The sequence below is a fragment of the Nycticebus coucang genome, chromosome 10 (assembly GCF_027406575.1).
Source record: "Nycticebus coucang isolate mNycCou1 chromosome 10, mNycCou1.pri, whole genome shotgun sequence".
Lineage (NCBI taxonomy): Eukaryota > Metazoa > Chordata > Mammalia > Primates > Lorisidae > Nycticebus > Nycticebus coucang.
This window is the reverse complement of record NC_069789.1, coordinates 71,952,686-71,977,140: the sequence shown is the minus strand read 5'-3', so window position 1 is coordinate 71,977,140 and position 24,455 is coordinate 71,952,686. Positions and strand designations below refer to the sequence as shown.

At 34.0% G+C, this 24,455-nt stretch overlaps 2 protein-coding genes across 4 annotated transcripts in view; one reads left to right on the top strand and one right to left on the bottom strand.

The window, feature by feature from the left end:
- BRINP3 (BMP/retinoic acid inducible neural specific 3) overlaps positions 1-24,455 on the bottom strand; it is a 389,735-nt gene that overhangs the window by 291,661 nt on the left and 73,619 nt on the right. The window lies entirely within an intron of this gene.
- Positions 6,093-8,057, top strand: LOC128595602 (cytoskeleton-associated protein 2-like). Its single transcript, XM_053604350.1, has one exon. It carries the CDS (start codon positions 6,093-6,095, stop codon positions 8,055-8,057), a length of 1,965 nt encoding a protein of 654 aa, XP_053460325.1.

The following is a 24,455-nucleotide window of genomic DNA, read 5'->3' as shown; positions in this document are numbered from 1 at the left end:
TTAGTTTTGTGCACTCACTGCAGAATTTCGGTTTTAAAGTGTTTTAATGTATCTGCCTGCCCTAAAGCTAAGCTAAGGAAGCAAGAAATATGGAGAGGAAACATGGTTTAGGTAATTTTTTTTTTTTTAATTTCCCTCCGTTTCAAAATTACTTTGCTGGAGCAATTACAAAATTGCACATATTTTATTCTTTTACACTCACTTTAAACCACATAAAATATTTAATGTCAGCCACAGTTTTTAATTTCTTAGCAGTTTGGTAAATAAAGTATTGTAGGTAAATTGCTCATCTTAGTTTTAAGCTTGATTTAAAGTGATAAATTAAACTAGGGAATATGTAGATCCTTTTTAAAAGTGTCAAAGCTTTTATTCTTATAACATTTTATGATATGACATTTCATAATGCTTTGAAATATTTATCTCTTATAATTATTTAATCTTATTGTTATGAAGTATTTAATGAGTCCTAAGAACAAAGCATAATTCCCTTTCTTAATATAAATGGAATTATTAAATATGACATGATAAAGTGTCATTATCTCCAGTAACACAATGGGTTTCTTGCACTGTTTCCTTTCTATTTTTATTAGGACAGGTTTAGAGAGAAAGTTTATTTTTTTTGGTGAGGAGGAAAGGTCACAGAACAGAAGAGGGATAGAAATGCCAGTGTCAAGATTAAGGGGTTGGCTAACAAACACATGAAAAAATGTTCATCATCTCTATATATTAGAAAAATGCAAATCAAAACAACCCTGAGATATCATCTAACCCCAGTGAGAATGGCCCACATCACAAAATCTCAAAACTGCAGATGCTGGCGTGGATGTGGAGAGAAGGGAACACTTTTACACTGCTGGTGGGACTGCAAACTAGTACAACCTTTCTGGAAGGAAGTATGGAGAAACCTCAAAGCACTCAAGCTAGACCACCCATTTGATCCTGCGATCTCATTACTGGGCATCTACCGAGAAGGAAAAAAATCTTTTTATCATAAGGACACTTGTACTAGACTGTTTATTGCAGCTCAATTTTCAATCGCCAAAATGTGGAAACAGCCTAAATGCCCACCAACCCAGGAATGGATTAACAAGCTGTGGTATATGTATACCATGGAATACTATTCAGCCATTAAAAAAAATGGAGACTTTACATCCTTCGTATTAACCTGGATGGAAGTGGAAGACATTATTCTTAGTAAAGCATCACAAGAATGGAGAAGCATGAATCCTATGTACTCAATTTTGATATGAGGACAATTAATGACAATTAAGGTTATGGGGGGGGAGCAGAAAGAGGGATTGAGGGAGGGGGGTGGGGCATTGGTGTGTGTCACACTTTATGGGGGCAAGACATGATTGCAAGAGGGACTTTACCTAACAATTGCAATCAGTGTAACCTGGCTTATTGTACCCTCAATGAATCCCCAACAATAAAAAAAAAAAGAGTAAGGGGTTGGGATTTTATTGGGAATGAGGTAAATTCACACCTTGCACTCTTTGTTAAATCAATAATTCTCTTTTCTATAGAGATACATATGCATATATGCCAAGAAGCCAAAACTCCTAAATTTGTATTACTGCAAACTATGCTGCTTTATTCAATCAGCATGTTTCAAATATTAATCTCAGGGCCTCTGTTCTTCCCTTAGACAATATCGTTAAAATAGCATCTATATCTTACTATAGGAAGACACGTTTAATTTAAAATACAGCAAAGATTAGAAATAAAATTTAATTAAAGGGAAGAAGCAACTGGTACTTTGCTATCTCTATATTTATTCTCCAAAAAATATTCTTTGTTCACTCTTAGTGTTTAACATTTATATATAAATTATGTTTACTGAAATGTTTATTTTTATACAAATATTCATATTCTTATAAAATACAGTCAATAATATATTTTCTGTTCTACAGGAATTACACAGAGCCTATCTCCCAAAATACCATTTGCCTTTTGGAAAAGGAAAGGCTTTGGAATGTGTACAGAATTGTACCATTTCAAAGAGGTATTTTTGTACTGAGTTTAAAATGTAATTTTTCAACTGTGTAGTGAATAAACCCACTAAAGATGTCTTTTATATAGGACCTTTAATAGAAAAGAGTGTATGAGATCAAAGCATGTTGTGATATTTGTGGTAAGAATATATCTTGCATATCAAACAAGGGTTTGCACTCAGAGTTATTTATTTCTCCTATCAGGTTGCTTATAGTTATTATTTATTCAAGCTGCCAGGTATAAAAATTAATCAAAAGTATGTTTTCACTTGCTCTTCCAAATATATGGTTATACTAGGCACTAACTAAGAACAGAGTAAGAAAGGATTAGATTTTAATTTATGTACAGAGATTTTTTCCTGAATTCTACTGCTTAATATAAAGAAAAAATATATATACTTAGAGTCTGTTGGTTGCTGTACATATGTTGGTTGTACATCATTTTTTAAAGTGTCAAAGCTTTTGTTCTTATAACATTTTATAATATGACATTATATGTTGAGAATAGCCGAACTTCAGTAAGTATGACTAATAGTAAGAAGAAACTACAATTTTGATGGGGTTGGGGGGAAGAAACCAAAACCTTGCATTTGACTGTGCTTCTTATACAATTCAATTCTTTATTAAAACTATTAAACAGTCTATCTAGTTTGTCTAAGATGTTTTAATTAAATACAACATTGTGTGCATCCTTCGTGCTTAGTCTTCGCTCTCAGATGTATCAAATAGTTATCAAATTAACAATTAGGAAATATTGAAAAACATGTTATTTTATAATAAAATTGAGTTGTAGAGTATATTATTAAATTAAGAAACATAAACCCTTTTATTTAATTATTTCTCATTAGCGGTATTGAGAAATGTAAATTAGATTACAGAGCCTATGTTCATTCAACTTCAGTCTTCGCCTCTATAAAAAGATGCTGCTTTTACTTTTCAAATCAGATTGTCATCAATGGGTTCTATTTAAGCTTTATTCAGGAATAAGAATTTCCTCTTTAGAGCTTCCAAAATCTATTGACTCTCTTTAAGTTTTTGGTAATCAAGAAAGGAAAGCCTTTGTTTCCCTTTTTAATATTTTTTCAAAGTCACAGTATGCCCTTTGTAACATCTTTCCAGATTCTCTTTTATTATAATATAAATGAAATGGTAAAAATAAAGATAGATAAACAAATAAGGGATTTCTAGAGCGCTAATAATGCACCAGGTTGGATGCAGGCTTCTCCATGCACATAATGTTATCCACCTAACCAAATTAGAAGGCAGGTAATAATGTTAGCATTTTATAGGTATAAAGTCCAAGTGATAATAAAGTTAAATGAATTGCTCAGTGTCACACAGCTAGTACACTGGCAACACTAGGATTAAAATCCACAATTAATTTTTCATCTAAAGGCAGTAATATCTTCTACCAAGTTAAAATTAGCAGATTTTGGTTTCATTTATATCAAATTCAAATTATAAGATTTTAATAAGAAAAAGTATACAGTTTACAATATGCATGTACATTGCAGAAAGTGAAACAGTAGCCAAGGGTGTTGTTCCTGGCCTAGTTCTTCATCCCCTCCTTGAATTTGGACCAACTAGTGTAGGTTTGAATAGCTCCTCCTTACTATTAATAAATCTTTAGAAACAATCTTTTGATTTACTGAAAAACAATTAATTTACCAGTCATCAATTATAGAAACCCATCCAACCAGTTCTAATGCAGCTGCCATTTTTTTCTAAATAAGTTGCATGCTAATTTACATTACAATTTTATGAATATTTGAATATACCTTTTGAAATACTTAAAGCAGAGAGGCAAACACAGACGTATATACATGTTAAAACTAGTTATTTATTTCTACTTTAAATTGTTTACTAAACTGATCTCGTCTTCCTAAATGTTTCCATTTGCTAAGTCGCATTTGGGGGGCAGTGGTGGTTAGGGAGGGAAAGAACAACTACATTGATGTTCAGTCCAGTAAAACATGGTCCCTTTCAGTACTTAAATGTTTCCCCTTAGGTATATCTCCTGACCCTGTAAGAATAAAGCTTTTACATCTCCTGACTCTGGAAGAATAAAGCTTTTACATTTCTCTGATTTGTAATGCCTATTCAAGGCAAAGTAGATGTATGACCATTTGGAGGTGGAGGAGGAGATAAGGATCTATCATAACCTTCTCCTGCATGTGGTGGCTGCTGTGTTTGCCACTGTAGATTGAGATTCAGTTGGTTTTATAACTTCTCATTGGGGAAAATGGTTTTTACCTTCTACGTGTGGCCTCTTTATTTGATTCTATAATTCTAGCAATCCACACAGTAAGCCCTCTGCATTCATTCTTACCAATAATTTGGTAGGAATGAATGCGAAGGGATTAAAAGATTACATACCCCTTGCATACCATTTGCAAGCCATAAGGAATCAAAAACAATGTTACAGGATTATCTAGCATGTTCTATTATCATCAAGCCCCTGCTTTATTGAAATTGTTCACATGTGAGCAGCCTTGCTGCCTCCCCAAATAGCCAGTGAAGTGCCCGTTATGGTTGCTGTGTTTTCCAACTTTCCATAGCTATCTCTGTATTTTACCCTCTTCCTCCCTATGATCCCTATATATTAGGAATTAGGCATTTGGCTTATTTATCTACCTCACACTTATTTGTTCCTCACTCCCTGGTCTAGAAACAATGTATACTCTGCTCTTCCTCCATTCCCTGTCCTCATTCTCCCTACACTGAGAATGTAGTGAAACTCTTTGATCTAATTATATTCTAAAGTTTGCATTCTCTGAATCAGAATGTTTAAAATACCCACCTTAGATACCATCATTCTTGTTGATCAGGAAACACAACTGAATAATCTTTTGGAATTTGAAGATAGGAATTGAATTGAGACTATAATTGATTACCCATGAGTATATTAATCGAGTAAATTTAATTATTAAAATTCTCACAATTTACTGAGAAAATATATTTTATCAAAAACCACAGGGTAAGAATTGTAATATTTAAATAATAATGCATCAAAACTAATTTAGCTTTTTCAGAATCATTTTTTTATGTATGAAAAGATTTCTACAATCTTTTTCACAGAAAAAAAGAAATACAGGAATCTGTCAAAATTTGTTAAAATGATGCTATAGGATTAGTATCCTGCTCAGTGCACATTTCATTTTTGAATAGTAAATTTGTAGTAAATTTACATGGAGCTTATGTTAAAGGAAGTTTTTTTTCTTTCTTTCACAAGCTGTAGCTTTAAATATAACATGTATAATCACACAATTCAAAGTGATTTGTTTTTGTTTTGTGATGCAGTATATGATTTCAAAGGTAGCTTAATTTACCTAACTAAAATTAATGCTTCATTGAAGCTAACATTAACATCAATTCATTTTTCTTGAGTACACAGTGGCTATACAATTTCCTTTAGTAATGAAGAAAGATCACAGATATGTTTATAAAGTAGATAAAGTCTGTTAGTTTTAGAACCTTCCCCGTTAATCCATATCTGATTAGCAGGGAATTGATCATATAGTTAAGTATAGTTTACATTGAACATCTGAATTTACCTAGGAATGAGTAAAAAAATTATTGGTATCAGATAAGGAATTCTAATTTTATAAGGGGTTTACTTATATGCACTAGATGAATGCATATTCCATGTACTAAGTATTATACTAAAAATATAATGAATATACATTCTACTGAGCTGTGTGTATAACAAGTGAATATAGAAGGTCCAGTTTCTATCATATTGCCCTTTGAATGCCATTCATAAAATATTTCTTAATAGATATGATGTTTCTGTTTCCAAATGGATGCAGGACTTTGTACTAAAAATAAGACAAAATCTACCGAGTGTTAGTACTTCCCTAAGTATGGTCAGAAAACCCTTGGAATGCTTAAAAATCCACATTCCTAGGTGTGGACAACAACTACAAAACCAGATCCCTGAGAGCCCAGGAATTTGCACTATCATAAACACAAGTAATTCTTATACAAACCAGAGTTTTTCATGTAAACTTTTTATGTGAAACAATTAAGGTAGTACTTGATTCGTGTATCCTTTTGAGTCAATGTATACATATACAGATTTAATGTATGTTAACAAAGATGCTAACTAGAAAAGCTGAGACGCGCGTCGTGAGCTTCGGCAGCTGCCCGCGAGTCAGAGGGCCCATCAGCGTACAAAGTACTAGACGCAGCCAAAGAGTAGTAACTTCTGAAGATCAAGGCCAAGAAAGGACAGAAATTCTGAATCCTAAAGCAAAAATGGCTAACAAAGAAAATGTAAATCGACTTCCAGGGAGCAAAAATAATACAATTGTGGGGAAAAAGTATATTTCTTTAAAAGCTTCTAATGAATTAACCAATTCAACTGTAATAATTGACACACATAAATGTGAGGATAATAATAAAATTCTGCGGTTGTTACCAAATGATGATAATCTCCAAAGTCAACGTATGACACTGAGCCAGGTATTTCACCTTAAAAACAATAGTAAAAAGAAACAGATAACAGAAAAACCAAAGCAAGATGCTAATATGCCCAAGAAACTTGTACTCAGATCTTATCGTGGCCAAATTGTTCAGTCTAAGGTTAATTCATTTAGAAAACCTCTACAAGTCAAAGATGAGAGTTCTGTGGCAACAAAGAAACTTTCAAGTATTCCTAAAGCCACAAAGCCTCAGCCTACAAACAGCAGTGTAACAGTGAAAAGTGATAGAGGCTCAAATATTACTGCTCCCACTAAGTCTGTGAGCACTACGTCTCAGAACACACAACTTGTGCGACCCCCTATTAGAAGTCACCATGACAATACCCAGGATGCCAGGAAACAAGCCTTCAGCAGAACCTCTGGCAACATTACAACCCGGAAAGGACCTTGCGGAAAAGAATTATTACAGTCAAAACCAATTTTGTCTAATATCAAAACCAGTTCTTCTCAGGACATTAAAAGAAACGGGGCACTATCAAGAAACACAGCATCTGAAACTATAGACAGATCTGCTTTCTCTTCTAATTCCAAACTGATAGAAAAGCCAAAATCCACTCATCAGCGAAGATACACTACAGCAAACGCAACTGTGGATAACAGATCATCTCGACCCAAAGAAACATCAGAAGAGAGAAAAGCTTGTCTGAGTGAGTGGAAAGCTGGTGAAGGAAGAGTGCTGAAAAGGCCCCCTAATGCAGTGGTTACTCACCACTGCGAGCCTGAAGGACAAAATGAAAAGCCAGTTGGATCTTTCTGGACCACCATGGTAGAAGAAGATGAACAAAGATTATTTACTGATAAAGTAAACAGCACATTTTCTGAATGCCTCAACCTGATTGATAAGGGATGTCCAAAAGAAGAAATACTGGTCACACTGAATGACCTGATTACAAAAATTCCAGATGCCACAAAACTTGTTAAATATTGGATATGTCTTGCACGCATTGAACCAATCACAAGTCCTATTGAAAATATTATTGCAATCTATGAGAAGGCCATTCTGTCAGGGGCTCAGCCTATTGAAGAGCTGCAACCCATAATTGTAGATATTCTAACAATGAAGAGTCAAGAAAAAGTTAAACTCGGAGAAAATATTGAGGCTTGTGCAACCAAGCAACAAATCCAAGAAATCAGCCGTGGAGATACAGAGCCAGGACAACCAGAGACAGAGAAAGAACATCATAGAAATGTGATGTTTCGAGATTGTCAAGAAGGGCAAGATGACAATACAAAAGAGCCAGCTGATAATGTTAAAACCCCCAGTGCAGAAGCTAGGGCAAGTTGCTTAATTAAATATATTGTATCTAATACACCAAACTTACAAAGTGGGAAAAAGGTGCAATTTGACAAAACAGATTTAATATTTAAAGAGCTGAAATTTTTAACACCAGTGAGACGTTCTCGGCGTCTTCAAGAAAAGGCTTCTAAATTGCCAGATATGTTAAAAGACTGTTATCCTTGTGTATCTTCATTGGAACAGTTAACAGCGTTGGAAAGTGAAACTGATGCTTTTGTTTGCCGCCCTAAGGTAGCACTGTGTGGGATGTACGCCGAGACTGAAACAACAGAAAAAAAATAAAGGTCTGATAAGGAATAGGGTTTTATTATTCCTAGGGTGTTTTGTTTTGTGTAGCTTTGTGTATCTGTAATATCAGGAGTTGACCAAGTACCTATGTATCCTAAGCATTCTGGCAGTGAGCTCCCTTACCAACAGTCACGTTATAGGAGTTTTTACAACCCAGACTGCTGTGCCTTTGTATCATGAATGATATGAGTCTGTGTCTGTGGTCTCTCGGCCTCTTTAGATTGCACCTGCGGCCACGAAGAAGGATGGTTTACTATGGATCCCATTTCTAGGAGAAGCTACTTTGTATAAGAAGGAAAAGATGCTAAGTTTAGTGGATATTCAAAATATTAATCCAAGTTGGTTTTTTGTAACTTGACTTAGATAAAATGCTAAAATTTTAACTTTAGAAAAAACATCACTGTTAAATTGTGTCCCCTAAAACGAGATAGTTATATAGTAACACTTTTTTCTCCCCATTCACAAACACCACCAAGTAATACTGCTTTTTAATTAATACTAATACTTAATGGCATATTTCCCCTATCAACTCTATAATTAATGGCATATTTCCCCTATCAACTCTATAATTTCAAATAAGTGAATTTTTAATCATAGGAGATTATTTTAGAAACTAGGTATATAATATGCATGTGATTGAACATCACATATTTGGTCTCATTTAGGTTTATTCCATGTGCATAAAATCTCTGCACTGTTGTCTTATGTTCTAGACAGTAGGATTGTTACTCTTATTACCTGTGTGCCTAACGTGCATACAATAAAAACATCTGATTTTTATAAGTGATTTCCCAAAGATGTGATATTTACTTCAATAAATATTTTATGAAATGCAGCTGAACCACAGTGAATGAATTTAAGCTTTACTTTTGAAATACATTGTAGTGAGATTTGATTTGGGGGTTTTGACGCATGAATTAAGTATGTGCAACTTAACTTTTTTTCACTTTAACAGAAACAACAACTATGTTCTTTAGTTTGTTTTTCATACTTTGTATGATGAATGAGCCAAAAGATGTTGTTTTCAAATAAAGTTCAAGATGTCAAAAAAAAAAAAAAATGCTAACTAAACAGGATAGTTTAATTTAAAAGAAATTTTTTCTCCTGTAATCTCCTGAAACATAGTAACGTATAAAAATAAAATTAGATCACGTTATTGAGCATCTACTAGATGCTAAGCACAGTGTTTTCTGTTTATATTTTATTTTAATTTTATAAAACCTATGACATAGGTATTAGTAATAACAGGTAAAGAAATTAGGATCACAAAGATACTGGGGGTGCCAAAACAGTGCATACACATTTTAAGAGATGTTATCTACATATTACTTTTCCAATTTGAGTTGAATTATTTTAACAATGTATAGTGTTTTCACAAAAGATGGTATTAATCAAATGAATACTAGTGTCATCTGTGACAGGCAGAACATTCAAAGAAAATGACGGAAGCATTTCGTCCTGTGAGGAGTCCTGGGAGGACAGAAGAGCATTTTGAAGTGGTTTTTGGAATTCGAGAAAGTTGTGGAAGTAAAAGGACAATGGAGGTGTGAGCACGGAGGACTTTAAAAGATGTAATGGACCACAGAATGCTGGCTACGCTGGCCGGACTTGGGAAAGAAATTGAAACAGCAGGCACAGTGATGCAGGTGGACACCTCAGTCAAGGTTGCTCAAGCAGTGTTGTGCCATAATCAGAAGAGTCTGGACAGTGACAGTTACCACTCTGAGCACTTCTTGTAACTGCAGAAGTCAAATGTGACTTGCATTCATCTTTTGTTATTGGTGTATGTTGAGTATTACAATTTAAATACAGTTTTCTTCCTTCCTTTTTTTTTTTTTTTTTTGCAGTTTTTGGCCCAGGCTGGATTTGAGCCTGCCACCTCCAGCATAGGAGGCAGGAGCCCTACGCCTTTGAACCACAGGCGCCACACAGTTTTCTTCCTTTTTTAAAACGTGTATTTTTTTTTTTTTTTTGGTACCCTCTGTAGAAGGTTGTTCCCTCTTCCTTGGTATGCTTATGCTGCCAAATTCTCCAGCCTTATTTCCTTAGTTAAAAAATCACTCCTCTGGGCGGCGCCTGTGGCTCAGTCGGTAAGGCGCCGGCCCCATATACCGAGGGTGGCGGGTTCAAACCCGGCCCCGGCCAAACTGCAACCAAAAAATAGCCGGGCGTTGTGGCGGGCGCCTGTAGTCCCAGCTGCTCTGGAGGCTGAGGCAGGAGAATCGCTTAAGCCCAGGAGTTGGAGGTTGCTGTGAGCTGTGTGAGGCCACGGCACTCTACCGAGGGTGATAAAGTGAAACTCTGTCTCTACAAAAAAAAAAAAAAACAAAAAAAAATCACTCCTCTTTGAACACTAAACTCTTCCAAGTTAGATGTGTTATGCACCTATAGTTTTAGCTACTTGAGAGGCTGAGTCAGGAGGATAAACTGGGTCTAATAGTTGGAGGCTACAGTAAGTTATAATATGGTCACTGTATGCCAGATAGAATGATTAAAAAGAAAAACAGAAAGAAACTAAACTTTTTAAAAAGGCTTCTCTTCTGAAACCAATTTTCTCTTTTCCATAAAGAGTAGAAATTGGTCTACCATTGAACATTGTTACTGTTGGTTTTTATGTTTCCTCTGGAGATTATAAATTCTTTGTGAACAAGAATTGATCTTAATTTATCATGTCCATGCATTTTGAGCCTAACAGAAAGAACACTTCACCAAAAAAATGCAGAATAAGATCAGCTAAATTCTGGTAAATTCTTAAAACATGCTAGATATGTGTGAATAAAGATGTTACTGAATATTTTTAATTAAAAACACATTCAAATGGAAAACAAATATCTTCCCCAAATAATAAACAAAAATCACGGTAGTATTCTTCAAAAAGAAAGACAGAAAACATTTCCAAAAATTCTGGTACCTTTTAAATACACACACACACACACACACATACATTTACTAAAGTACCTAACTAAAAATAGGAAATCTTCCGCAGGGAGCTCATTTGTGATTCTCTGTGTCTTTTCATCAAGTTATAATGGCTTCAAGCTAAAAATGAAAGTGACACTACTTGGGCAGGAAATTGAAGTATATCTATATAAAGTACATAAATAGTTCTCATTTAAAATACCCCAGGGGGTTTTAATAACTAAAAAATTTAAATGTATATCTTTCATTCATTACCAGTCTCTTATTACATCAGGTACTAGTGACACAGGAAAAACATTCTGTGTCACACAGCATTTCCCAGTGTAGAGTACTAGATATAGAAACTGTAGAGATTGTCTTCCACCAAGGTATAAGATGTTTAAAGTCTTTCCTACGCTCAAGGGCCTCCTCTCTGTTCTGTCTATCTAATCATAAATTCATTCTATTAGATTTCTGGAAACAAAGCCACAGTTAGAATAATCCACTTTTAGACTGTAAACCAGGTCTGAGGGCATCTCCCTTCCTGACAGATAAAGATACTGAAGTTCCAACTTACTTAAGTGGAGAGCTTATGTCTAATTATAGTAGCTATATCACTTTCAGTCCTTTGCTCTTCAAATCACAGTATACTTTCCTCTCTTTGCCTTCTTCTTCACAAATTCATTCATTGACTCAATATTTGTTGACTCCCCAACATGTTGACATTCTAAATCATGAACAGTTGAGATGTAAAGTACAATCAAGTAAATTCATCTCAAATTCACATGAAGATTTGACCCACAATATCTGGAATGACACAGAAATGACAGCTGAAAAGAATATTGTGCATATGTTAATTGGTTACAGACCTCAGATTTTATTAAACATTGGAGATTTCTAGAATTTAGGATCAGAAAAAGATCTTAAAAGAGTATCAGACAGATTAATGAGGCATATCTTCTGAGTTAAATTAGGAATGAATCATACAATTTAGTGTTGAAATGATATCAAGCAATCTCAAAATATTTAAGATTTTCTAAAATTGTTGAGTTAGGAAAAATTAATTCTATTGGTGAGTAAATGTAGTGAAGAAAAGAAGTTACTGGATGCTGTGCCTTACACAACACAGTCATGATACAGAGGATGTTTAATTCAGGAAGAATTCTTTTTATTTCAAAAAAGGACTGAATATCTTTAGTCAGAGTCGGTTTATAAATCACTTACATGAAAACATCTGTTTTCTTCCATTTTTAATAAATTAGTTGGTGTATAACACACCTCAGTTAATACCAGAAAGTGGTAGTTGTCAACCATGAGCAACATCCATCTCGTTGCACCCCTGTCACTGGACACTACTTTTGGTCACTACCCTATCGGTGCAGCACACATGACTCAAAAAATGCAGATCCATAGCCCCATAAATACATCCTGATTAGTATAAACCCATCCAGGCAATCCTAAACCTTTTTCCTTGACATTGTTTCAGAAACATTGTTTAAGTCAAGCAGATCATGCGATCCCCTTGCAACTATTATTTGTTCAGAATTAGCTGCATGACCTGTGAAAAGACTTTCTATTTCATGATTCAGGAAGAGCTTTCTCTCTCTCCTTGGCTGAGTGTAAACAAGCAAAATTTTTGCCTCAGTTGTTGCCTGAAGTCATATTGCGGCCCCGGGTGGGAAGGCTGCCTGAGCATAAATACAACATATATTGGTGTAACACAAAGCAGACAAATATGAAGAACATAAGAAACAAAAATCTGGGGTTTTGATTACACCGGAGAGTATGCCCAAACTTCAGAATATTTAACATATCTTTTTGTTTAAGCCAGAGCCTCTTCCATGAGCTAGCAAAATGACCATCACCTGAGATTTTAACAGAAATGCAAATTTGGGCCACAACTTAGACCTATTGAATCAGAAACTTGGAAAAATGCCTACAGATGGGTGTGATCAGAACAAGATCTCCAAGGCATTCTCAAGCACATTAATGTTTGAGGAGCACTAATCTGAGCCACTTTGACTTAAGATGTCTGAAATTATAGTCAAATACACCCAAACTAATAAAAACCTACCAGTTATTTTTATCAATCCTAATAAACTAGTTATATATCCACGTAGTTTTCAAAATAATCCTATATATTCATAGTACATTTTACTCTCATAAGTTTTCATCAACATTAATGCAAACTCTTTGAAATTAAAATGTGAAGTTTTGTTTTTCATGCATATTTTTAATTCAACAACATTTCTATTCTTCAATGAACTCAAAAAATACATATGTACATGTACTAACCATATATACTTCATTAAAATACAGTAGGCAAGTTTATTTCTTATTGGTATAACATGCACAATCTAAACCGGACATTAATAGTAAAAATACATGATTAAAATTGTCATTAGATAAAGTACCTTTTAATTTTGAGAATAAATTCACATAAAATATTCCTAAATGGTCACTGATATCATGTATGTATGTATGACAGTAAAGGTATGTCATTCTACCTTGTATGACAGTAAAGCTTACCTATATGGTATATTTTCCCTCAAAAAAGACATTAAGTTAAAGAAATTGAATTAAAACATTTTTGTATTAAAAAAATGTAGCTATTTCTAGTTTTGTCTGTGAAAGTACAAGGCATTTTTTAAATCATATAAATTTATACAATTAATAATTCATATATTCATCAACTGGAAGACTTTTAGATACATGAACATTCAAATGTTAATGGTCTGTAAGAGCTCCTTCTTATTGTAAATTAAAATTAGTTACATCATCTTTATACTTAATAGCAACCATCAATTTTAGAAATGCAATTTACTCTAAAAAATATTCTTTCAGGTTCTATGTTAAAATCTCTTAGGAGATGTCTCCAGAGGAGAGTGCTTTGCCATTAAAACCATGCAGTCTGTTCACAGAACAGATGAAAATGTCCAAAGATTTATACACTGGTGCTGAACTTAATAGGAAATGAAAATTAAGCTTTGTACTCAATCACCAGAAAATATATAGAGTTCAATATTCTAGTCTGACAATTCTATAAAATAGGCCAAAAGAAAATTTTGAAACTTCTCCGTTAGAAGAGGCATATTAGCAAAGTAATGAAGCTAAATTTTTTACCTTCTTCAAAAGTGAGCATACCTTTAATTATATTACTGTTTTTCTAATATCAAAAAATTTTTACTTCTTGATTATGCAGCATGGTCATAAAGTTCATGTGCGATTTAAAACTGTATGGTACCCTGTATAATACTAAGAACCAACAAATTATTCAAAAAATATTTTGAAACATTTAATATTGTATTGGCTTAGGGAAATAGCATAAAAACGAAATGAACTTGAATGAAATTGTTGTGATTGCTGAAATTTATCAAATGCCTGTATATTTAATTTTTCGTTGCCATGAATTGTATGGCTAAATGTTTTAATATTGATCTATCTAGCATTCTTAGAACAAATGACTACTTTGACTGCAAAGGGGGTGGGGGTGGACTGTAAAAGAAACAGCTATTTGTGTGTGTGTGGAGAGAAAGCCAATAGATATGAATGTGACATTAGTACTAATGTTTGGATTATCAGGAGGAAAAAGAAATGAAACCTGTAAGATGTGAAACAAACAAAACCAAAATCTTGTTTCCAAATAGAACTCTTACTTTTTTTTGGCAAGGTACCAAGGGAGGTGAAGTCTTCGCATCCCTGAGTAGACAAGTAAGCTATTTTCCATCTGGTAGATGATTGTGTGTGTGTGGACTGTGGTCTTCCTAGTATTTGGAAAAAGTGCAAATATTATTTCTATAGATTTTGTGAGATGTGTTAAATTATGATACTCTGCCTTAAATAAGAAAGATATAGTGGCTCAGCATCCGTAGCACAGTGGGTTCACATCAGCCATGTGCACTGAGGCTGGTGGGTTTGAACCCAGCTTGGGCCTGCTAGACAACAACAGCTGCAGCAAAAATAATAGCCGGGCATTGTGGTCCCAGCTACTTGGAGGCTGAGGCAAGAGAATCGCTTAAGTTCAAGAGTTTGAGGTTGTTATAAGCTGTGACACCATACCAAGGGTGACATAGTGAGACTTGGTCTCACAAAAAAAAAAAAAAAAGAAAGAAAGAAAGAAAGAAAGAAAGAAAGAAAGAAAGAAAGAAAGAAAGAAAGAAAGAAAGAAAGAAAGAAAGAAAGAAAGAAAGAAAGAAAGAAAGAAAGAAAGAAAGAAAGAAAGAAAGAAAGAAAGAAAGAAAGAAAGGAAAGAAAGAAAGAAAGAAAGAAAGAAGAAAGAAATATAAAAAGAAAGATATAGTGAATTTGCATTCAGTTAACTCCTCAAGTTTCAAAGGCCACGCTGAAGCAGTTGTGTAGCCCCTGGTCAGGTTGAAGGAATCCAATCAACACACCTGAGAAAACCAAGTGTGGCGAGCAGAGGTGCCAAACTCATGTTTTGTTAGACCAAATAAAGATGCAAAGTCAAGTGGTTTTAGTCTACTTGCACTGTTTAGACCAGAACAAGGCATTCTGTTTCTCTCTGAACACCACCTGAACACCTGAATGATTTAATAATTGCAAGAGGAATGGATTAACACATTGATGGATGGAATACTAATAAGTACTGTACTTTGTAAAAAAGTTGAGAATGAAAAGAGTTTCTCTGTAGATAAACTGTGAAGTATTGGGCATTTTGAATTTCGCCCATGTTGTGGTGCTCTCTTCAAATTCTCTGGATATTTGATGCCAATTCCCTTTAACTTCTTTTATCTTTCTCATCACTACACACTTTAGTTTTGAGTCAATTTTTCATTCACTTAAGTAATTTGATAAGTATTTCCAAGATCAAATGAAAATGATGGGTGGAAGAAGTCCTTACCTCGGGAAGTAATGTGTGTTTTAAGCCCTCACTTAAGAGATTGTGTGAAATGTATTTTAATTCATTTGAAACCTACAAAGTATTGGCTAATGTACCTACCTTATTTCCTTTAATCTTCTAAAAAAGCTCTAAGAGATAGGGATGATGTAACGTCATCTAATTTTGTCGATGACCAAATATGAGCAAGAGAAAATGCATAAATATTATTCGACCCTGAATTTCATGTCCTTTATATGAAATCACCAGTTATTTTGCAGTCGTTGTGGTTTTGCAAATAGTAATTCCAATGGAAAACAGTTTATTTTGTAGTAAAACAATTAATAATGGAATTAACACCACAGAAAAATCTGATATATTGAAATAATTATTACTAAAGGAAGTAAAATGAATCCATTGAAGAAAGTCTAACCCAGGACTGAAATTCAATAAAAAGATATATTTTCTAGAATAATTTTCTTTAGAAAGAAAAGTGAAACTAGGCTAAAAACATGCAATCGTTGTTTCTGAATAAAGTTACACATACTCAGAACTCCATAAAACATGTTGTTATTTGTTCGCATATTTACTGCCCATTCCTTGTAAAAGAATGGCAATTCCTAAGAATGTTTTAACACTTGCATAGCACAAAGACAGAAGAAATTAGCCAATGTAGGAAAGAAATCATGATCTTTAGAACAAAACAGTTAATAATATCACCTTACAATTAAAAACTACTTTACAGTTTTCCTAGCTTACATACATATTAGGTCAGGTAGCCCTTCAAAAGCCCTGTGTCTTTGCCAAAGAAGATGAATTATTAACCCAATTTTAAGGGTGAGCAGGTTAAGGCAGAAGGATTCTGTCTTGCCCAGTAACACATAGCTTTTATGGTGGCATTTATTCAAGTCAAATTTTCTTCTGGGTTTTCTGATGTCTTTCTCAGCAGCAATAATTTTACCATATGAGATAGAGTTTTACAAACTTCCCCCGTTTTCAAAATAGTCTTAATTTTAAAATTACAAATCAACGGTTGTCATGAAATCATTCCCCAGAAACTTTTTTGTAATTCCTCTGCAGAAATTAATCAGTGTAATCTAATCCAGAAAACCAAATATATAAATGTAATGAACCAAAAAAGAAGCACGTGTTTTTCAATGCATCAAAGTGGTTAGAAAGCACACCCTTGCCCTGCATCTACAGTTTTTTAATCTTCGGTTTAATTATACCACAGTGTCTTACTTTGTAGTAATAAGAAATGTTTTCAAAGAATCAGAAACACGGCACATTATGTTTTAGCCTGAATAACGATGAGCAGCTTTGAGCTCTGTGGATGCTGCAAGATCACAGAGAATGGAGCTTGGAGGCTTACCATATAAATTAGTGCAGTATCATATTAGCACACAAGACATAGTCAGAAAATGATTTCAAACTTAAGGAAAAGAATTGCAAGATATTCTAAAAGCAAAAATGTGCAATACTTTTTTTTTTTTCTTCAATGTAAGCTTTTGGGATTCTAGAGATGGATTTGAGGATTTTATTTGCAATCATCTTTTACCATTTCAGATATGCTGCAGTAATTGTATGGAAAAGACAAGTAACAAAATTAATACAAATATATTTGGGTAGTAAGACTGAGGATTAGGCAGCCAGATCAATGTGGCCTTTTCATCATGTTACTTGGGAAGAATGGTACACAGCATTTATGATGTTGAGGCAGCCTGATTTTGAAATTTCTTCATTTTTATATAGTACATATTTTATATGCCTCGTTATATGATACATTAAAAAGTCAAGCGTTTCTGTAGTCTAACTACATTAGACTGGAACAGGTTTTTTAAGTATAAACTATGAGACACTGTAAAATTGTTACTTGTTAGCTAATGCTAACATAGGTATAGAAATCAAAATAGAAACAGTGACAGGATACTGAACGTACCAGTATCTTAGCTCTGCCACTAACCTCTGTGCTACCAGTTCTTAGGCACAACTGGTCCACTGGCTACTTTCATTCATTCCACTAAATAAAAGAAATCAGCAAAGAATAATATAGAAGCTTCACAATTATCCTTCGTCAACTTTTAAAATGCGATGGACCACGTTTTATAAGCTAAATACAGATAGCATTGTACTATTATTTCTGCCTACCCTGTGGTTTCATACCACTGCAACAGTTAGAACTATTTGGATGAATCTCTCACAGATCAGATTTCAATCACAGTGATATAAAATACAGTGCGATTTAGTTTGGCTTTTCCCTAACTTATTGTTCAAGAACTTGAAATGCCTCTTAGATGAATCAGGATACATTCAATCCTGCTGTGACATATATCCAATTAATTTAAAACAGGTAAGCACCTATGTACTAAGAAAACATGAATCAGGGGTTTTCTACACAAAAGCTATAGATGCCCTTGTCTAAATTCTTTCACGGGAGCAAAGTGTTGCATATCAACTTCACTAAACCCAAAATAATTAACTCAGGCAGATATTTTCTAAAGTTCATACAAAAATTATAAAATAGTTCCATTTAGTAATTCATTTAGTTACCTTTTATAGTCAATTGACTTTAATTAAAGCATTAAAACTGTCAGGGGATCAGTAAAGAATTTAAAGTTTCACATGAACATTATTGAAGCTCTTTGGTCAAGTTAGATGCCAGATTACAACTGATCTTACAATATTTCAGTCTAACATATTAACTGGATATATGTCACAGAAGACAGAATGTATCCCAGCGTATCTAAAAGCCATATCAAGTTCTTGAAAAATAAGTTAGGGGAAAAGCTGAACGAAGACGCATTCTATTTTATATCACTTGAGATTGAAATCTATCTGTCAAGAAACTCACTCAGATAGTTCTGACTCTTGAAGTGGTAGGAAAATGCAAGCTTAACAGAAATAGTGGTATAATATGATCTGTGTGATATATTAGCCATGCTTCCTGATCAGAATATCTTTGATCATTATAGAAGAAGTTTCATAACAGCAACCAGGTAATTTATTGAGGAAAAATGTATAACCTGATTTAATTTTGCCAAGCAACTCTGGGGTGGGGGCACACTCACAGGGGACCTTCCAATGTAATTCTGATTTACAACCTTACCAGATGGAACATCAAACCCACATTCAGTACACCTGAAATCTAAAATATTGAATCCTCATATAGCCAAGATCTTTCCAGAGAGTTTTTACGTGAAGGCAACTGCTATTATCCAGTTCTTTCATAAATCTTAGCAGAAAGAATTTATAGTGAAGAAAAAAAAATTATGTACTACACTACTTTTTTGAAGCATTTAAACTCTAATTTATGTAAAGGTTTATGCATGAAAATAAACACATCATTAATATAACTTGTTGACAATTTATATAGTTTTAAATGTTATGACTTTGGGTTTTACTCTGAGCAAACATTGTACATAATAAAATAAAACTATTTGATACATGTCATAAATTTCTGTTAGAATATCTTAATGAAAACCAAAAGGTCAATGTCCTGTGAACACCTAAAGTTCTTTTGTTAGATGAGAATTTAGTACCTTGGCTTAGAGGAATTTCCAAACATAAAGTTTAATTCACAATTATGATAGACCTTAATATATTTGCTTCCTCTTTATTGAAATATTTGTTATTTCTCATGTCCATATATTTTTTACATTTTTAATTTTTATAAATAAAACCTTTTTTAATTACATAGTATGTTTTTTAAAGTAGTTGTTCATATGATTATGGATAATGTACAAAATATTTTATTTCTTTACCTATAAGAGTTAAACTATATTCTTTTACAAGTCCCTTTTTGCTGTAAAAGCTCTTATTTGAAGAACTTAACATAGTAAATATTAGAAAAATATTGGTTCACTGATTATTTCAGAAGGCATAGGTCAAGGAAACTTTTTTTTTTAAATTTTTACTTTTCCATTTTATTTTCAATGGTACTATTCCTTCATGCTTTAGTCTAGCGTATATATATATATAATCCTTGGTTTTCAATTGAGGAGAATTTTGCCTTTGGGAGGATATTTGGCAGTGTGTGGAGTTTTATTGCATAGTTTGTCTACCTCCAGGTGTTAGGCTACCAACCTACAAATGTTAAGCATATGGATTAAAATGGTAAAATATCAGTACTGGAGGAGGCCTGAAGAAATAATTTAAACTAAATCAATGTTTCAGAGTAGTGGTGGAAATTGCTTCCAAGACATGTTTGACAGTGTCTGGAGAAAATTTGCTTGTAACAACTTGGAGGTAGAAGTTGTAACTGGCTTCTGGTGGGTAGAGACCAGCAGTGCACTCCACAGAGAGCTATCCATAGAGAAGAACCTTCTGGTTGATACTATTGATACTGTACTTCTAAGGCTGAGAAAGTCTCTGCTAGATGAAAGAGCAGTGATGTCTTTAGTCTGCTCTTTTTAAAGATAAATGCAAGTCTATAGATTACTATGAGTATGACCATTGCCTATGAACACAGCATAGTTTACAGGAAAGGAAAGAGTGAACTGCCTTTGAATTTCTAGATCTGTATCTTCTACAAAATAAATTTCTTTTTTTTTTATTAAATCACAGCTGTGTACATTGATATGATCATGGGGCATCATTCACTAGCTTCAACTTCTAATATTTTAGTTCCTTTTTTCTTGACTAGTAAAGTTATTTTGCATATATCACAATTTAAAAATACCGAGTAATATATATTTTTTTTCAATAAGTGAAACCGATGTAAGAAGCTCCATGAACAGAAACACCTTTTTGTGGTTCTCTTTGGTTTCAAGTTTCCAGGCCAGTAGGATTTGCTGATCAGGACTTCATACTTTTCTATCCTTTCCCCTTTGAATTGTATTCCCAAAACGGTGGACTCTCCTTGTAGTAATGAGATAATTACAAGGGCTTACACCCCCGATTGTTCAGAGAAGTCAAAACATGTGGAATTTCACCATAATCCTTGCCCAAAATCCCACGGAGCAACCTATTGCCACAACCTGCGTGAGGGCAAGACCAACACGATGACCAATCATAACCTATAGCTCATTATACCACTGAAATCTCCACCCTGGGGAGGGCTGATCTGCTGCTTTTTATTATGTGATGTATATGCCAATATGATTTCTCGCTGTACTAGTGTGCCCTGCACTCCACCTCGAACACCAAGTGGGGTGCTCCTTTACTTCATGCATGATTCATTTCACCTCTGGAAAAATCCCTGGCCTCATCAGTCAAGGCAGTGGACTTGAGACATCCCTCCCATCTCCTGGTTGTCCTCTCTTCCTTGACAATCCTTGTTATTTCAGTCATTGGCTTCCCATGCAGTGGGCGATTGAACCTCTGGGGTCGCAGGGGACTTCATGGGTTCATAAACACTAGCATTGTCGTTTTTGGCAGATGAGGTTTCAAGTTATCTCCCTTTGAATAAGGAATTCTTAAAGAAAATTAATGTGAAAATATCACTCTAAGGGAAAAAGCAACTGAGAATTACACTATCATTCTTGTAATATATACTTATTGAGCACCTATTGCCTGCCAGAATTAGGGGAAGGAAAAGAGCATATGAATCACTGAAGAAGTAGAGTGTAATGCTTTTATAAAGGACCCAAAAGAAAGAAACTGGGAATATCTGGACTAAAACTATGGCCCTTTGTGGGTGGAGAGTGGTGCCTGAGAGAAAGCAGAGTGATAGGAAATGAGACCAGAGAGGCAGGCAGGAGCCAACGTCACATACGGTGCATGCAAAGGAAACTATTAGAATGTTTTAAGAAGGAAATGGCAAAAACATTTACTTTCTCTCTTCTTTTTTCTCCCTCCTCCCTACCTTCCACGCCTTCTTCCTTCTTTTGTTATTTCATTCTTTCAGATGTTTCTAGCTGTTGAGAAGAGAATAAACTGAAACAGAAATGGTGATGACCAGGACTGAGTTATTAATGTTGCAAATGGGAGGAGGGAATAATTAAGTTCTGGATATAGTATACAAGTTAGCCTCATACTACTTTGCTAGTGGATCAGATGCAAGAGTCTAGGAAGAGTACGGCTCCAACATTTTTGTTCTGAACAACCAAATAAATAGTATCGCTTGTCAGTAAGGTATGGAAATGGAGGGACAAGCGTTTTTGTTTGTTTGTTTGTTTGTTTAATTTCTTCAGTAGGGGAAATAAAGTATTTTGCTTGAATGTGTGAAGTTTAGGGGGTTCATTACAAATATAAACAGAGGTATAAGAACAATTTGGCACTTAGGGGAGACCTTGAGGTATAGTTATAACTTGAGATACACCAATGTGGAGGATCGTAATATTTTATTTGGTAGAAATAACCTATAGAGAGTATAAGAATATAAAAGATTAATTCCTAGTTTTAGAAGTCAGGAACAGGGTAAGAAATAAGGAAAAATTATTAGCTAGCTTTAGAAGAAAAGCCAATAGAATATATTGTCCTAAACAACATGTCAAAGAATATTTCATTACACTCTGTTCTATTAACAGAGTCTAATTCAACAAAAGGTAAAGAAAAAAGGAGAATAGGAAAGAAGCCACTAAATATATTAACAGAAAAGTTTTTGATGACTTTAACAAGTTATTTCAGTGAAATAGCTGGGACAAAAGTCTAATTAGAATACTTAGACTAGAAAACTCAATATTGCAAAGATATCAACTTCTCCCCCAAACAATTATGTGTTTAATACAGTTCCCATTAAATCCCAACAGATATTTTGAAGACATTTGAAAGTTCATTTTACCATTTCATGGAAAGGCAAAAGCCTCATAATATCCAAGAGACTTTTGCTAAAGAAGTAGGTGAGAAGAAATGTCTTACCAAATATCTAGACTCCTTTAAGCTCTTAGGTAATTCAGTAGCATATCAAAGATTTACAGGTAGATGTATAGATCATGAATGGAGATGATAGAGTCTACAACACACCCCGTATTAATGAGACCTTGATATATGACAGAGATGGCACTAGGATGCCAGAGGGAAAGGATAATCTTATCAATTAATAGGGGACAACTGGATATTCATTAGGAAGAAGAAAATTGAATGACTACCACTTACCATAGGCAACAATCAAAAATACTCATCACTTGATTCTGATAATAAAAATGAAGATTGTAGAAGATAATAGGATGAACATATTCACAACTTCGCGGTTGCAAAGGGTTTCTTAAACAAGAGTGGAGAAAGCAACAGTATGGAGCTTATGAGAAAAGGAAGCAAATAATAGACCACTGTACAAACTGTGATTTCCCTAATTGTCTTTGTGTACAAATGTTGGGTTACCAGTAGGCAACATTAAGTAATGTTTGCAACAGTTTGAGTAATTTTATACCTATTAAATGTAATTCCTAAAATGTCTGAAGTGATTTTAATTTTTTTAAAGGAGGCTCTTGGACAATACAGACTGTTGATCAAATGCCTTTTATCTCCCTACCAACATTTTACTAAGATGAATGTAAGCGTTTTCAAAGGTATAATTTCACAAGATAAAAGAACAAATATAGAATGTAAAAGAACAAGAGATCAAATAAATTTCAAAGCACAATTTGAAATTTGGAAAGTAGATATTCTGAAAACCGGTTTAGAAAAGTGGAAGGAAGTTAACACCTAAACGCTTGAAGGGATAGATTTAGGAATAGTAAATCAGTTTGCTCACAGAATGACCATATATGTGACAAAAGGAGCTGTGGAAAGAAAAAAAAAAAAAAAACAACAACAATGGTTGAAATTTTGTTCATAAAACTGTGAGAACCCAGGGTCTTTTAGACCACACTGTCTCGAACCACTACTTACCCTACCCTGTGTATCCACACACTCCTTTCATAAAACAAATCCATTTCTGGGAATTCAACAAAAAGAAAGATGCATATTTATGTTTTGTTAATATTAGCTAAAAAGTGAAAATGACTTAAATGACTAACCTGGAGAATGGTAGAATTGAGTATCATATATATACATGCAAAATATCATGCAACTACTTACAATGATGATGCCACCTACAGAGGCCACCCAAAGATATCAGATATCTAAACCCAAAGATATCTAAACCCTCGGACCAATAAAAGTAACTTATAAGGAAAAAGTACTTTTATATATGATTAAATTAAGGATTCTGCCATGAACAGATTATCCTGAATTATCAAACTGGGCTGTAAATCCAATTGTCATGTCATTATAAGAGAGGTAGACGGAAGACAAGGTGACGTAAGCACATAGGCAGATATTGGGGTGATATGACCACAACCCCAAAAATGCAGGAAGCCACCAAAGATTCCAATTAGCAAGTAACAGATTCTTTCACAGAACCTCCTTAGATAGCATAGCTCTTCCAATACCTTGACTTTAGCCTAGTGATGCTGATTTTTCCAGTACAGTGAGAAAATACATTTCTGGTACTATAAGCTACCAACATTTTAGTAATATTAACATATACATATATGTTACAGCAATCACAAGAAATTAGTATACAATCTATTTTCATTGACCAAAAATGTCTATGCTATGTTGTTAAGAAAATCAAGTTATGAATAATTCATGTCTCAAAAGTACATAAAATATAATGCCTGAAAAATATGCTAACAGGAGTTATGTCTGAATATTAAGATTATGGATAGTTATTACTTTTAAAATTGTTTGATCTTTCTAATAACCATGTGGGTTTTTTAATACAAATAATGCTG

Coding starts and splice junctions, on each gene's coding strand:
- LOC128595602 (XM_053604350.1), top strand. CDS start 6,093: ATGCTAACTAGAAAAGCTGAGACGCGCGTCGTGAGCTTCGGCAGCTGC.